At 45.2% G+C, this 17,020-nt stretch overlaps 1 protein-coding gene across 3 annotated transcripts; it reads left to right on the top strand.

The window, feature by feature from the left end:
- The first annotated feature begins 583 nt into the window (after nt 1–583).
- On the top strand, nt 584–16,641 carry LOC120918985. 3 transcript variants are annotated; one of them, XM_040330905.1, is made up of 10 exons: nt 584–659; nt 2,986–3,693; nt 7,973–8,083; nt 9,425–9,484; nt 9,561–9,702; nt 11,714–11,779; nt 13,114–13,233; nt 13,316–13,414; nt 14,676–14,744; nt 16,052–16,641. In XM_040330905.1, the coding sequence occupies exons 2-10, from the start codon at nt 2,995–2,997 to the stop codon at nt 16,387–16,389; spliced, it is 1,704 nt and encodes a 567-aa protein (XP_040186839.1). In that variant the 5' UTR covers nt 584–659; nt 2,986–2,994; the 3' UTR covers nt 16,390–16,641. The 3 variants fall into 3 exon arrangements, with proteins under 3 accessions (XP_040186839.1, XP_040186840.1, XP_040186838.1); XM_040330906.1 differs by having other exon boundaries at nt 13,313–13,414; nt 14,679–14,744; XM_040330904.1 differs by having other exon boundaries at nt 13,313–13,414.
- Nucleotides 16,642–17,020: the final 379 nt, after the last annotated feature.

The following is a 17,020-nucleotide window of genomic DNA, read 5'->3' as shown; positions in this document are numbered from 1 at the left end:
AGGACATTGCACAACAGCGCCACCTGCTGCTTTCCTCCTTGTAACTACAAGAACATTGCTCAACAGCGCCACCTGCTGCTTTCCTCCTTGTAACTGCAAGGATATTGCTCAACAGCGCCACCTGCTGCTTCCCTCCGTGTAACTACAAGGACATTGCTCAACAGCGCCACCTGCTGCTTTCCTCCTTGTAACTACAAGGACATTGCTCAACAGCGCCACCTGCTGCTTTCCTCCTTGTAAGTACAAGGACATTGCTCAAGAGCGCCACCTGCTGCTTCCCTTCGTGTAACTACAAGGACATTGCTCAACAGCGCCATCTGCTGCTTTCCTCTGCGTAACTACAATAACATATTGCACAACAGCGCCACCTGCTATCCCTAGTGTTTACTACCGGTATCATCTACTACAGCGCCCTCTGGTGTCCTCAAGTGACTATTACATCGGCCGCATTGTTCGGCCATTTTCTTGGAGACCAATATCTCTGCCGTGTTGGAGACACTCGTTTTTTCTTCTTTCTCCACCATTCTGGGAAATAGGACGTCATTCCCATTTTATAGGGGGGTCTAGGCTGCCTGGCTCCATCTCCCAGCATGCTGTGCGGCTAGCCCTGACTTCCTGTGCTGGGATCACACAGGTACTTCCGGTCCTGTCTGCTGCAGGTCTGTGCTCATTGTTGTCACCAGTCATGTGCTGGCTGTCAGGGGGTCCCTGGGGTTCAGTATTTTGGGGGCGGGAGGAGTGAGACTCCTTGTGGTGATCAGCATTTTTTTAGGCAGGGAATGTTATGGATGTAGGAGAGGAATGAAGGAGGTACAATGGGGGGATGGGAAGAACTAGAACTCCCAGCATGCTCTATGGGCGCAGGGCATGCTGGCATTTGTAGTACTGGACAGCCAGAGCAACTGAGGTTCAATCCTAAAGAGTCAGTTCCCGTTTACTAAAATAAACTGCCTAAGGGGGGTCTGTAGATAGAAACAGACTGCAGATAAAGTTGAATAATGTCTTCCTATCAGTAATTCTATCTGTGTACCTCCTGAAGCCTGACCGAAAAAACCTGCCAAAGGATCTACACATTTATGACATAACCTTTGGCAGGTTTTTCGGCCCCATACCTGTGCTTAACTTAATGGGTCCTGCCCATTCTGGGAGGATGTACTTGTTTATCCGCCCGCTAGTGCGCCTCGTGTCAACAGAGCCAATCACAGATTAGGGTACAGGGCCGCTGTATCATGTGATCACTGTGACCAATCACAGTAGTAAGATATGGCTGCATTTAATTGCATTGCTGTGGCAGTGATCATCTACAATGTCCGTGATCACCCCCGCACCAATCACAGCGTCCGTGATCACCCCCTGCACCAATCGCAGTGTCCCAGATCACCCCCTGCACCAATCGTTGTGTCCCCGATCACCCCCTGCACCAATCGTTGTGTCCCCGATCACCCCCTGCACCAATCGTTGTGTCCCCGATCACCCCCTGCACCAATCGTTGTGTCCCCGATCACCCCCGCACCAATCGTTGTGTCCCCGATCACCCCCGCACCAATCGTTGTGTCCCCGATCACCCTCGCACCAATCGCATGCTTTTACTGTCCTGGTGCTCCAGGGCCTCCAAAAATGTGACCGGTAGTCAGGAAATTTAGATGCATAATTGATGCCTGTAGAATGCCTGAAGGTGCTCCCTGGATTTTGGACCTCTCTATGTGACTAGGCTGTGAAAAAGTCTCGCACATGTGGTATCGTTTTTTTGGGGTGTAACTCCTAAGGCCTCTTTCACACAGGCCGGATTCAGTTTTTCTCAGCAAGGGGATCCACCTGTTGAGCTGAGCAGAGAGGCTGGGTGACAGGTCTGTGTCCGCTCTGCTTATGTAAACCGGATACAGCCTGCTCAGTTCTAAGGGTAGTTGGGTGTAAATCTGGCCGGCCAGATGGAGGGGAATTGATCCCTTTCTGTTTGCTTAAATTGAATCAGAGGTAGCCAGGTGTGAATGGACACAAGTCTGTTTACTTTCGACTGCCCATAGAGGAGAATGGAGTGTCCGATTCCGTGTCTGAAAAATGGAAAGACGACCTGATCAGACCTCTCGTGTGAAAGGGGCCTAAGTATGCCTATGATATGTGTTAGAAATAGCATACAATATTGACAACCTTGTAAAAAAAAAAAAATAATAATTTTATTTTCTTTCCTGCATTTTCCCAAAATTTTAGGCAAAAATTAATTTTCAGAAGACTCATTATGCCTTTCAGAAGGTACCTTGGGGTGTTGGCTTTCCAAAATGTGTTCATATTGTGGGTGTTTCTCCTGTCCTGGCGCTTCAGGGACTCAAGAAATAATATAATAAATAATCAGGAAATTAAAAGCATAATGTATGCTTCTTGAAAACTCAAAGGTGCTCTTTGGATTTTGGGCCCCTCTATGTGTCTAGGCTGTGAAAAAGTCTCACACATGTGGTATCCCCATATTCGGGAGGTGTAAGCAAAATATTTTTTGGGTTTCAATTGTGAGTGTGCCTATACTGTGTGTGATAAATAACCTGTTAAATTGACAACTTGACTGGAAAAAAATAATATATTTTTATTTAATTTCTTTGTTCCAAAAAATTACAACTTCATGAAACTTTCTATGCCTCTTACTAAATACATTGGACTGACTACTTTCCAAAAAAGGGTAATTTGGGGGATATTTTTACTGTCCTGGCATTTTAGGGCCTCAAGAAATGAGATAGGCCATCATTACGTCAGGATTGATATTATTTTAATATATATATATATATATATATATATATATATATATATATACCATAGCTTGTAGGCACTATAACTTTTACCAGACTAAATAATATACACTGATCTGGGTTATTTTTACCAAAGAAATGTAGCAAAACATTTTGGCCTAAATTTAAATTTGCAAAATGTTATAACAAAAATGAAGAAAATCTTGATTCATTAACTCTCATAAGGTGTATTTTATGTTCCCCCTCCCAGGCCGCCGCCATGCCGAGCTGCATTGTGAAGGGCTGTAAGCACCACACTAGCATGAAGTCCTCCAACCCCCTGCTCACCATGCACGTCTTCCCGCGGGAGCTCAGCCGGATAAAGCTTTGGCTTCAGCAGACCGGTCAGAACTTTGATGATATAGACGCGTTCGCTGCCCAAATTTTGGACGCGGCAAAAACGGGTAAATACCGAATCTGCTCAGCCCATTTCGATCCGGACTGCTACACCACAGTGGGCTGCCGGCTGGTACTGAAACACGACGCCGTACCAACAGTCTTCCCTGGGGTCTATCCCAAGCCGTCGCCAGACGGGAAGACCTTTTCTCCACATGCCAGAACTGCCCACATGGGCCTGGATGTCATAGGGGCATATGCCCCAGGATTTGAAAATGTTGGCACGTCCAAGCTCGGCTTCCTGAGAAAAGACGCAGCAACGCAGACAAAGGCCGACAATGATAAGACGCGCCCGATATCCCTGAACACAAGTCTAATGGAGAGATGTAACAAACAGGAGGAGATATTTGATACTAGCGGGCGCCTCATTGGGGTCTTCACCCCGGATTCTCACCAGAGAGATCTGAAGGTCAGACCGGGACTCTGGACTTATGATTGGTCAACACAAATACCCGAAGAGCCTTCCAGGAAACACCAAACAACGGAGAATAAAGAGGCCCTGTCTTCTCTTGAGGATGTTCTGGTTAGTCGATGACATCATTCTGTAATGGCGTACTATCATCTGGGCGCACTGATCCATACACCTATGTGAAGGGTCGTCTTCACCCACAGGAGGCGCAGGTGTTCCATGCTGGTAACCTGTTCATATCATTGACGGGTGGTTCACAGACTGGCAGTGTACCCCGCAGTATACATCCTTGCTGGTCCAATCCACATGTCAGGATGCCGTCTGTCCCGCACAGATGTACATTTTGGGATGCACTTTGGGATCCATCCAGCCGGCTGCCTGTCATTGATTTGAACAGTCGGGCTGCACAGAATGCCTTTGAATCCAGCATGGGTGAAGGCAGCCTTTCACGCGGGCGTATGGGTCAGGATTTCTGTGTAAACAAGTCTTTACTTAGATGTTTTCCTCTGTATTCTGTTTCCAGTCAACCTTTTTACAAGCCCATTTCCTAAAAAGTTGGGACGCTGTGTAAAATCTACAAAAAAAAACAAATGCAATGATTTACAAATCTCATAAACCCATATTTTATTCACAATAGAAAACATATCAAATCTTTAAACTGACAAAATGTACCATTTATAAAAATTAGGTACTTTTAAAAATTGATGGCAGCAACACATCTCAAAAAAGTTGGGACCAATTTTACCCTCCAGCCTTGAACATAAATAAAAGGCTCCCTTTGTTATCTAAGGGCCTCTTCCAATTTCATAATATCATAAAACCCATGTCAGGGAAGTTGCTTACTTCCTGAGTTAGTCTAAACACCATCCTGAGCTTTATTCTCTTATCTCAAGACGGCATCATGCTCAGAATTTTTATGATAAGCTATTTTCCAAATCGTCTCCTTTTTGAGAGAATTTGCCTGGGTGGCCATAAACGTCAACACCTTGTCACAGACAAGATATATATGTATATAATCTATGAGCGAGAGAGCTACACACGCACTATTTCTTGTGGTCTTGAAGTGGTTGTCTACAATTCCTGCAATACCTTCAGTGTCCACCAGTATCTCTTCCGTGGCTCGCTGTTCTTCCATCTCCCCTCACATCTCAATACCGACCACCGATACTCTCCTCTATCAGGGCAGCCAGTTGGCTCAGAGGGTAGCTGCTCTGCCTCTCATGCTGGAGACCCTGGATCGAATCCCCCCATCAGTCACTTTATCACTGGGCTCCCAGCTGCAGAATAGCCCCTACAGCTGGGAGTTTCTCAGATCACAAAAAAGTAAGACCCTCTTTTATAGTGGCTGCCAGGTCACAGACAGGCACTTTATATTGTATAGTCCTAGTCATCCCCATTAACAAGGATTGGTGACTATTCCAAGGAGACAGCACCAGGACTAGAACCAGGAACTCCAACACCACTGCTGGATCATCCCCAGGCTGCTAACCCTCTGAGCCAACTCTCAGCCTGAGCATCAGAGAGACGTATCTCAATGTCCTCATCGGGTCTACACAACACAAGGTATGGCAATAGATTAGAGTAGGTCTCCATCCATCTTCAATTTACCATATCACATCAGCAGTGGGATTCGAACCCAGTTCCCAAAAATAGTAGTGGACTGTCTGGCAACTATCTGACTGAGCCACACAAGAGTCTGGCTTCTTGGGATGGTATTCCTCAATGTCATCCATCACCATATAGAATGTACAGGGTGGGGAGCAATAGGGGGCTCATAGGGTTGAGGTTCCTCACGCAATTATTTCTAACTTGTTAAACGGAGATTGGGGTGTTGCTCATAGGGTTTGGCAACAGGTATTTTTCTTAAAGTGTTGAATCCCCGAGTTTGAAGCCCAGGGCTGGGTGAAATTTGTTCACCATGTGTTGCTGAGGAGATCATTGATGGACATTGCTCTTGAGAGTTGGATTATGCAGGTCAAGAGGAGGAGGACATTGATGAACATCGCTGTTGAGGTCTGGATGGTGGTGGTCCGGGGGAAGGAGGGGAGAACATTGATTGACATTGCTGTTGAGAGCTGAATGGTGTTTGGGCTGCGGAAGGAGGGTGGAAGGACCTTGCTGTTGAGAGCTGGATGGTGGTGGTTCAGGGGAGGACCTTGATGGACATTGCTGTTGAGAGCTGGATGGTGGTTGGTCTGGGGAAGGAGGAGAACATTGATTGACGTTGCTGTTGAGAGCTGGATGGTGGTGGTTCAGGGGAGGACCTTGATGGACCTTGCTGTTGAGAGCTGGATGGTGGTTCAGGGGAGGACCTTGATGGACCTTGCTGTTGAGAGCTGGATGGTGGTTGGTCTGGGGAAGGAGGAGAACATTGATTGACATTGCTGTTGAGAGCTGGATGTTGGTGGTCAGGTGGACAACAAGCAAGCCAGACCAGAGTTTTTGGTGGTCATTAAATCAGGCATTGTGCTATTCAAGCTAAGCTCTGGTCATCTGATCCAGTCTGTGCAGGGGAAGAAGCAGAGCATTGGATGGACTATTAAAGGGGTTGTAAAGGTTTGTTTTTTATTTTCTAAATAGGTTCCTTTAACCTAGTGCATTGTTGGTTCACTTACCTTTTGCTTCCATTTCCCTTGGAAATTCAGACAAAAAAAAAAACATTTAGAAGGGAAATGGAAGGAAAAGGTAAGTGAACCAATAATGCACAAGCTTAAAGGAACCTATTTAGAAAATAAAAAACAAACCTTTACAACCCCTTTAAGTAACTTTGTGCTCAACAGTCATAGAAATGGTTGCTTTGCCTGTTTATGATGTCCCTGTATTCTGAACGACACAAGTCTTATGATATACCCTCACCCATAGGCGTGTGCCTGGGCCCACCCTAATCAACCTATGCTGGGCAGATTCCCCCTGCTGCTTGTCCTCAGTCCCTTTTTCTATCTCAAAGTGAGACATCAGGGGTCTGTTTAGACCCCTGATATTTCACCAAAGCCCCCCAATGGGGCTCCTACATTTAAAAAGAAAAAAAAAAAAACAATAATAAATTATGAAAAAAATATTGTAAAAAAAAAAATGGTTAAAAAGTAATATAAAAAATGAAACACTGACACCAATCTCTGCCCTTCTGTCACCGTCCACTGCTCTACTGACACTTTCCATTGCCCTACTGCCCTATAGATACATGCACACATGTGTGTTTGAGCTTTGGGGTGCACACCCTATTGCAATAGGCTGTGTACACCGACTTTATTAAATAAAGCAAAGGCGACTAATGTGTAGATTGCAGTGATCCATATCAACCAATTAGCAGTCATCATGCAACTGATCTAAAGTTGAAATCTTATTAATTCTGTATGAGATTATGGAAAATAATGAAAACACCCCCACCCTGCCCCCTCTTATGTAATAAAGGGTAGCACAAATTCAATTGAGGCAATTCTAATTTCCGACATATCCCACTAGTGGCGTGAATTCTGTTGGAAACTGTGCATTCAATTAATGAAGACCGGGCACAATAAATGTGCCAAAATTCAAGTAGTACCAACAATCTTATTGTCTGCTGGTATTGCTGCAATATATTCAATAAGATATACCAAAAAGGAACGTGGAGTACAGCAAGACCTCTCCCAGGTTGGCATTGTGTGGATTTGCTCTTCCAAGGATGTAGATTGATAAAAAAAAAAAAAAAAAATCACTATAATAATATAATTTAAAAAAAATTACAATATATATATATATATATATATATATATATATATATATATATATATATATATATATATATATATATATATATATATATATATATTTATTATATTATATATAATGTTTTATTATTATTATAGTGAATATATATATATATATATATATATTATATAAAAATCTTTTTATTTATAATTAGTAGCTTTTTTCATAGTGTTATTCATTGAGGATAGAGAGACACTCTTCATGTTGGATATTCGCCATTCAAAAGGTTAGCGTGAATCAAGAAGATCCTGCGTTATGGCCACTAGATGGACCTGATGACCAAGGAAATGGATACTTATTTACTATGACCATCAGCTCCATCTAGTGGCCACAACGCAGTATTTTCCTGATCGCCCAGAGTGAAAATAGCCTAAATTGATTTTTGCCAACATTCGAATGGGATGAATTTGCATACAGTTTTAGCAGATGAATAGCTCTGCAATTTTTTTTATAAACACACCTTCCAGAGAACTGTATTTATTTATACATATTTATTATATATGGATTTTATGTAGTGATGTCTTATTTTGAGATATTATTTTGTACATCCCAATTCCGACTGACATTTAATGACTGAAAAAAAAAGGATATAAGGCAGTCACAATATATCGTATACTATAAAGTGCTGCGTTTTTGTCATTTGCAGTTCTCCTTATTGAATCACATGGCGGAAGTTCCTCATACCCGGCCCCAGAAACAAAGGACCAGCCGCCTGCTAAACCGGACCGCCGAGATCATCTCCATCCTGACCGGAGAGGTGAGGGGGGGTCCAGGGTTTGGGGTATTACAAGCTATTAGCTGAATTGTCTTTAAAAATGGACCTTCACCCTGATCTAAGGCTGGCTATACACTAGTAGATTTTTAAATGAACATTCGCACAAAAATGTCTGTACATTCGGTGACCTGCTAAACATTTTGAATAAAATTCTATTCGTGTATGACCGACTTAAGTGTCCAATTGCCCCGCCTCCCCCCCCCCCCACAAATGTCACTCTTGTCTAGGTAAGAATGACTATTGTGAGAGAGACAGGAGGGTTGAGGGGGGGGGGTCAGAGAGAGAGGGAGGGGGTAAGAGAGAGAGGGAGGGGGTAAGAGAGAGAGAGAGGGGGGTGAGAGAGGTATGAGAGAGGGGGATGAGAGAGGTATGAGAGAGAGGTATGAGAGAGGGGGGTGTGAGAGAGGAGGGTTGAGAGAAGGGGTCAGAGTGAGAGAGAGGGAGTCAGAGTGAGAGAGGGGGGGGGGGGGTTGAGAGAGAGAGGGGGTGAGAGAGAGGGGGTGAGAAAGCAGGGTTATCCTACCCCCCCCCCATACTACAGCAGGAGCCCCCCCCCCCAAAAAAAAAAAATCTACAACCCGACCTGCTCTGCCAATTGAGCTACATCCGGGATTGAAGGCTGTAGCCACCACTGTCTCCTGCTTCCCCCTTCACTTCCCTGTCACCGAACGGTCAGCCCACGGCCACCCCTGGTGTAACCCCTCTGGTAGGTATCCCTGTTGTTTGGGTTAACACCCCCCAGAGAGATGCCGCTGCTTCTCTGCAGTCCTTGTAGTGTCCTTTTTGCCTTGGGGCAGTGCCGCCCTCCTGAAAAATGCCGCCCAAGGCAAATGCCTTGCAGTAGTATCTACATTTACCTCTGGTACTGTATGGCCTGTCACCTAGCTGTCAGGGGCGTATCGCCCCTGACAGCTAGGTGACAGGCCATACAGTACCAGAGGTAAATGTGGAAATGTGGAGAAAATTCATGGATGGAAAACCCATCTGTGGTTTATTTAAAAAAAAAAAAAAGAATCCAAGAGTCGGAATCCCAGATGACAGCAAGGTATTTTTTATTACAGGAAAAAGATAAATGAGTAAGTCAGTCATAGGGAGAAGGAAAGGGAGAAAATAAGGAACACTCTCTTAATTGGTGGAAAATCAGCTGTCTTTATCATTGAGTACAGATAATTGTTTATTGCTCATGCCCATTGATTCATGCGTCCCATAGACACCTATCAGGTTACAGCTCACTAGGGAGGGAGTATGATTGGTTGTAATGGGCAACACAGGCAGTTCTCTTCTCAGTCAGTTTGAACCTCCCGTCTTCCTCTCATTGCTCAGGAATGGACGGTGGTGAAGAAGAACGCACACATCAGCAAGTTCTACCAGATGATCCGAGAGGTGAGCGCCGGTCACATGACCAGTCACATGTCCTGCTTCCTGTCCGCCTTGCTGACGCACAATCTGCGGCTTTCAGGTTCCCATCAAATGCGGGGACGTCGCCATGTTCTTCACGATGGAGGAGTGGGATTACATAGAGCAGCACGAGGACCTGTATAAGCCGGTGATGCTGGAGACCCCCAAGGATGGCAAAGACACGGCATCTCATACTGTCGCAGGTAAACGCTGTAAATGAAAATTCATGCATCTACAATTCTGCACCACCTGTAACTAAACAGATGAGTCATTAAAGGCGTACTCCGCTCTGGAGGAACAATTTAGGACGCACAAAAGACAAATCTAACATACCCCTCCAGAGTTTTCATATTTTAATCCTGGGGCTGCACATGCAGATCAGACCAGCACACTGTGTGCAATCCTCTGTTCTGAGAACACCTAAGATACTGCAGGCCATGGGATTCCCAGCTCCACCCAACTATGTACACCCGGGGACCACCTCATCCTGAACTGCTAGTCCATGAACAGTCAGTAGGAAATCACTCCCACCCCCAAACTCCCCCCCCCCACTTCAGCTAGAATGGGGGCAGCACAAAATACAACAAATCTAGGAAACAGATGGGGCTCTCTAATTTCAGCATGGCTGCAGCACCTGCTGGAGGGTACCACCGTTTCCTTCGCCAGAGTTTGTCTGGAGGTGAGCTCTCTTGGTTCCCTCTGCACTGGCCCACACCCTAGTCTTGGCACCCCCGGGTGGACCCTTGAACTGCTCTCAGGCCACTGAATATGAAAGTGGGTTCTGGAGTCTAGAGACTTCCAAGAGCTTTGGGAGGGCTTCTTCCCTCCCAAAACTCTTGAAAGGCTCTTGACTCCAGAACCTAAACCAGGAATTGCAAAAACCAAAAGACCAATGTTCTCCGCTTATAATATCCATTCTGGAGCCTCTAAATCTGCATCCTTGAGAAGCCGTTACCTCTTTTTCATAGTGGTAGGGCCCAACAGTGTCACAACATACACCTGCCAGAAGCCCTTTCATTGGCTTTCATGCAGTGGGGTCTCTTAATGACCTGAGAATCATAAAGTGCAGGGGCCCACCCAAACAATCCTGGTAATAAATACCCATATGGGCCTCTTGTATGACCTTGCAGTTGGTAACTCTAAAAGGAGATTTACAATCCTATTGTGACGCGTGGCTAGCTTAAAGTGGAACTCCAGGATTTCCCTCACCCTGCCACTTGCCACCCCCCAGTTTTTATTTAAAGCGGAGTTCCACCCAAAAATTGAACTTTTGCTTTTTGGAACCCTCCCCCCTCCGATGTCACATTTGGCACCTTTTCAGGGGGAGGGGGGGTGCAGATACCCGTCTAAGATGGGTATTTGCACCCACTCCTGGGCATAGACTCCTATGGGAGTCACGCCACTTCCTGCCCCCCCCCCCGCTGTCTCCTGGGAAACACACTGTTCTCAGGAGAGAGCGGGGACCAGTGAAGACGGGGGTAGGGAACCGGGCGCATGCGCAGTAGGGAAGCGGGCAGTGAAGCCGCAAAGCTTCACTTCCTGATTCCATCACCGAGGGGGGCGGCGGGTGCAGCCAAGGGACGAGTGATTGCTCAGCCTCGGCTGCCGACATCGCGGGCGCTCTGGACAGGTAAGTGTCCATTTTTTTTAAAAGTCCACAGCTGCAGTATTTGTAGCTGCTGGCTTTTAAAAATAAATACAATTCGGGTGGACCTCCTCTTTAAATACATATACAAACCTTTTTTTCTTGAGATCGCTTTGCCAGAACAAGGACCCCACCACAACTTCTTCCTGCAACAAGAGACGGCCATTCTTCCAGTACTGATTGGGCTCATCTAATGACATGTGAGCACCACTCAGCCCCAGAGCACAGCCTGTGTGATGATGCGCCCCCTTGGGGGTGAAAATGACAGGGCAGGGCTCACAGGAAATGGGCAGAATGACAGATTGTTGTCCTGCACTGATGAGCACTGCCAGCATTGGACCGAGGAGGAAGAGAGGGTACCTGAAAATTGCCACTATTACAGGAGGGGATTGGGGGGGAATGCTAATTAAAAAAACATTTTCCTGGTATTTCACTTTAGCAGAGAATAAGAAAAGGGAGGAGCGAGAACAGAAAACTGAAGATTTCATAGAAATTATTTGTTCAGATCACATGTGAAGAGTTACCAATATTATGCGTTTTATCTCATCATTGGTGCGTTTTCATTGCAGGCAACAGTGAAGAGAAAATTCCCCCATCCCAGCAACAGCCGATCGCCAATGCAGACCACAACACAGGTAATAAATACATCATCGAGGCTGAAAAAAATAAAAAAAAGTTTTTGTTTTATATTTACTTAACCACTTAAGAACCGGACCTTTAGGCAGGTAAAGGACCTGGCCAGTTTTTGCGTTTCGGCGCTGCGTCGCTTTAAATGACAATCGCGTGCGACGTGGCTCCCAAACAAAATTGGCGTCCTTTTTTTTCCCCACAAATAGAGCTTTCTTTTGGTGGTATTTGATCACCTCTGCGTTTTTTATTTTTTAGCGCTATAAACAAAAACAGAGCGACAATTTTGAAAAAAAATCTATATTTTTTACTTTTTGCTGTAATAAATATCCCCCAAAAATATATAAAACATTTTTTTCCCCTCAGTTTAGGCCGATACGTATTCTTCTACCTATTTTTGGTAGAAAAAAATCGCAATAAGCGTTTATCAGTTGGTTTGCGCAAAATTTATAGCGTTTACAAAATAGGGGATAGTTTTATTGCATTTTTATTAATTATGTTTTTTTTTACTACTAATAGCGGCGATCAGCAATTTTTTTCTTGACTGCGACATTATGGCGGAAACTTCGGACAATTTTAACACATTTTTGGGACCATTGTCATTTTCACAGCAAAAAATGCATTGTTTACTGTGAAAATGACAATTGCAGTTTGGGAGTTAACCACTAGGGGGCGCTGAAGGGGTTATGTGTGACCTCATTTGTGTTTCTAACTGTAGGGGGGTGTGGCTGTAGGTGTGACGTCATCGATTGTGTTTCCCTATAAAAGGGAACACCACGATCGATGACGGCGCCACAGTGAAGAACGGGGAAGCTGTGTTTACACACAGCTCTCCCCGTTCTTCAGCTCCGTGGAACCGATCGCGGGACTCCAGCGGCGATCGGGTCTGCGGGTCCAGCGGCCGCGGATCTTCGGACCGGGTCATGGGTGCGTGCCCGCGACCCACGGCTGGGCACTTAAAGAGGACGTACCTGTATGTGCTTGTGCCCAGCCGTGCCATTCTGCTGACGTAAATGTGCAGGAGGCGGTCCTTGAGTGGTTAAATGATGTACCTCTGGCTGTAACTGCAAAAATTGGAGGAGCCAGATGGAAAATTGTCAGCTGAACAGCAGCTGCAAAAAAATAAATAAAAATCAAATGCAGATGCTGCATGGGTGTTTTGATAGCCAGTGGGGCCAGCTGTCAAAATACAATAGCCGCAGCTGGAGATTCATCCATCCGCATCCTGTTTAGCGCGGATGGAGGAATCATTTCGTTTTTTTTTTAACATTCCAAAAAAAAAAAAAAAGCTAATGTATGGCCATCTTTATTTTTCATATTTGTGATGTTTTTTTATTTCCAGACTGTAAAGTGCTCCGGAATGTGCCAGCCAAGCAATCCATTACTCCCAAAAGACCGAAACCGCGCCAATCCTCGCTCGCGGACTCGATCGAATACACCAAGCCCGATTCTACCACAAGCAGTAAGATTCCCGACAATCCGCCATTGATTCACCGTTGTACATTGCTTGGCGAACGCCTCATTTCTTGTTCTTAATTCAGCAGCAAAGCAAAGCAGAAGAAAGTCCCTGAAGAAGGAGGAGGAAGAGGCCGACGCTTCCTGCGCACAGAATTCCACGGGAGACGCCCACCAGACCCGCCACAGTCAGTTCACATGGCAGATCGTAATTGGGTCTAATGTTAAAGATTGGGGCGTTGGATTTTCACGTGGCGGCACTTTTACCATTTTTTTTTTTTTACTATAAAGGAACCGCACCAGAAACGCAAGTGGTGTTTGTGATACGATTTTTGATGTGTTTTGCGTTTTTTATTTTAACACTGTATATAGATGGTTGCCGGGGGCCGGGAAGCCAGTCGTGGTGTCCTTAACAACCAATGAGTCATCAGCTGAAAGCTGAATGTAAAAAAAATAAAAATAAAAGAAAATCGTGAAAAAATAAAACGCGTAGGGTTTCCCCCCAGATCTATATCTAGTATAGATTTGGAGGGGACCCCCCTCTTTCACCCCAAACATAAAAAAAATGGCATGGGGTCCCCCCCAAAATTCCATACCAGACCCTTATCTGAGCATAAAGCCCAGTAGGAAGGGGAGGGGCAAGTGTGCGCATGCCCTCAACATGGTGGTGGTGGGGGGGGGCGCTCGCTCATCCATGTCTTTATGGGCCTTGCTTTGTGCACTGGTTCGCAGTCATGTTGGAACAGGAAGGGGCCGTCCCCAAACTCCTCCCACAAAGTTGAGAGCATGAAAATGTCCAAAATGTCTTGGTATGCTGATGCCTTCAGACTTCCCTTCACTAAAACTAAGGGGCCAAACCCAACCCCTGAAAAACAACCCCCACAGCATAATCCCCCCTCCACCAAATGATATGGACCAGTGCACAAAGCAAGGTCCATAAAGACATGGAGTTTGGGGTGGAGGAACTTGACTGGCCTGCACAGAGTCCTGACCTCAACACCGATAGAACACCTTTGGGATGAATTAGGAGCGGAGACTGCGAACCACACAAATGCACTTCTGGAAGAATGTTTAAACATTCCCATAGACACACTCCTAAACCTTGTGGACGGCCTTCCCAGAAGAGTTGAAGCTGTTATATCTGAAAAGGGCGGGGCCAACTCAATAGTGAACCCTACAAACAAAGACCTTATTCACACCTATGGCATTTTTAGTGCTTTTGTGCAGATTTGCACTACAGTCCATGTAACATGGTTTCCTATGGAACATGTTCTGTCGTGCAAATCTGCACTAAAAATGCCATAGGTGTGAATAAGGCCTAAGACTGGGATGCCATTAAAGATCATGCGCGTGTAAAGGCAGGCGTCCCAATACTTTTGGTAATATAAGTGTATGTAGTGTTGCACATTACCATCTGCTAATCTTTTTTTTTTTTTTATGATTATTTAGCAGCTAAAGATGAAAAATTCATAAAGAAGGAGGAAAATTTGGACACTTGCATAGCAGAAAGTTCCACCGGTGAGTCCAAGCCACACTCCGACATCACCAGACAGTTCACACTGCAAGACCCATTTATAGGAGTTATCTCATTTTGCTACACTTTTTCTATGAGATTATTGGCAACAATTCTTCTCCAATTCATAAATCTCTCAGTGTCTATAAAAAATAATAAGCAGCGGACTTGGAAAAGGTGGCAGGAGGGTGTATAGAATGTAAAGAGCTGAACATACTGCATGTAACAGACAGGGCCGCCATCAGGAATTATGGGGCCCCTCTGCCACTACGAATTGAGGTCGGGGGGCTTTGGGTGCGGACGACCAAAAAAAAGGGGGGGGGGGGGTTTCCCTGTGCCCCTTACAAATATATATATATATATATATATATATATATATATATATATATATATATATATATATATATAAGGGGGTGGGTAGCCATCCGTGGCCCTTTAATTAATAAAAACAAAATAAATATATATATAAAAAAAAAAAATAATGGGCCCTTTAATAAAAAAATATATATATATTTTATAAAAAAAAAAAGGGGGGGGGGGGTTGCCATCCAGGCCCCTGAGGACCTCCGGGCCCCTTACAGGTGTACTGCCTGTACCCCCCCCTGATGACTGTCCTGGTAAAAGACCCCCCAACATACACACTATATTTATAAAATCTTCTGTAGGCTCGGGTATTAGGAGGATACAAGGATTAATTTCCCTCTATATCTCGATTTTTTTCGTGACTGCGACATTATGGCGGACACATCGGACAATTTTGACACATTTTTGGGACCATTGTCATTTTCACAGCAAACAATGCATTAAAAATGCATTGTTTACTGTGAAAATGACTATTGCAGTTTGGGAGTCAACCACTAGGGGGCGCTGAAGGGGTTAAGTGTGACCTCCTCTGTGTTTCTAACTGTAGGGGGGCGGGGCTGGACGAGTGACGTCATTGACCGTGTTTCCCTATAAAAGGGAACACACACTCAATGACGGCGCCACAGTGAAGAACGGGGAAGCTGTGTTTACACTCGCCCCTCCCCGTTCTTCAGCTCCAGGGACCGATCGCGGAGCTTCGGACCGGGTCGCGGGCGCGTGCTCGCGACCCACGGCTGGGCACTTAAAGAGGACGTACTTGTACGTGCTTGTGCCCAGCCGTGCCATTCTGCTGACGTATGTCGGCGTTAGGCGGTCCTTAAGTGGTTAAAGAGGGCCCTGTATAGCAGCATTGATGATCAGAAAGTATGGATTATTAGGAAGAAGTTAAGCCTTTCACCTACACCCCAAGTATAGCTATAGATAATACTCTGTGCATTCTCATTGGCAGCTGAAGTCCGTCATAGATGGGGCACGGGGAATGAATCCTACCAATCGGAGAGCTCCGAGCTCTGGATAGCACAAGATGGAACCACATCATGCTACTTTAGACCAGAAAAAGACCCCAGACCCCCGGTGTGGACCCACAAGACATATTCCAGTAAATCGCTGCCGATCCAGTGTCCCCTCTCTTCCGAGGGACCCCCTGACATGAAACCCAACGGCTCGGGATCAAAGAGGGCGGCGACGGGGAACCAGCACCGGTGTGATCAGTGTAACGAGCATTTCCCGGATAGAGGTCAGCTGACCGCTCACAAGAGAATACACACCAAGAAACCAAGACGGTGACTGGAGCTGTGCGATTCCCCCTCAGCCACACGATGGCAGGCGCCGGAACATCCGGTGATAACTGACACAAGGCCGCAGATTCCAATTCTGCATCAGAATTCCTAGAGACAATGATTCATAGCCATCCTCACACCTCAGTATAAAATCGCATTGGGACGCAGACTTTTGTGTCATCCGTATTTTCTTTTGTCTATAAAACGGTTTAGAACCGAAATTCAGTGAATAAAATCCTTATTTGTAGTTCAAAACAAACCAGAGTGGTTGATACAAGTTTCTTCCAAAAAAAGCCAGGACCTAAAAAAAAAGGTCAAATCTGAGAATTTCCTTTTTTACCGCTTCAGCCGCGGAAGATTTAATCCTTCCTGACCAGAGCGATTTTTACGATTTGGCACTGCGTCGCTTTAACTGACAATTGCGCGGTCGTGCGACGCTATACCCAAACAAAATTTGCGTCCTTTTTCCCCCCCACAAATAGAGTTTTCTTTTGGTGGTATTTGATCACCTCTGCTGTTTATATTTTTTGCGTTATAAACAAAAACAGCGTGACAATTTAAAAAAAGAAAAAAACAAACACAGTATCTCTTACTTTTTTCTATAATAAATATCCCAATTTTTTTTTTTCAAAAAAATA

Source organism: Rana temporaria, chromosome 12 (genome assembly GCF_905171775.1).
Source record: "Rana temporaria chromosome 12, aRanTem1.1, whole genome shotgun sequence".
NCBI lineage: Eukaryota > Metazoa > Chordata > Amphibia > Anura > Ranidae > Rana > Rana temporaria.
This window is presented reverse-complemented; position numbering and strand designations above follow the sequence as displayed.

What these genes read in the sequence shown, in the direction of transcription:
- LOC120918985 (XM_040330904.1), top strand. Translation starts at nt 2,995, where the DNA reads ATGCCGAGCTGCATTGTGAAGGGCTGTAAGCACCACACTAGCATGAAG. An exon ending in CAATGCAGACCACAACACAG is followed by an intron (nt 11,780 to 13,113) that starts GTAATAAATACA and finishes TTTTATTTCCAG; the next exon opens with ACTGTAAAGTGCTCCGGAAT. An exon ending in CGCCCACCAGACCCGCCACA is followed by an intron (nt 13,415 to 14,675) that starts GTCAGTTCACAT and finishes ATGATTATTTAG; the next exon opens with CAGCTAAAGATGAAAAATTC.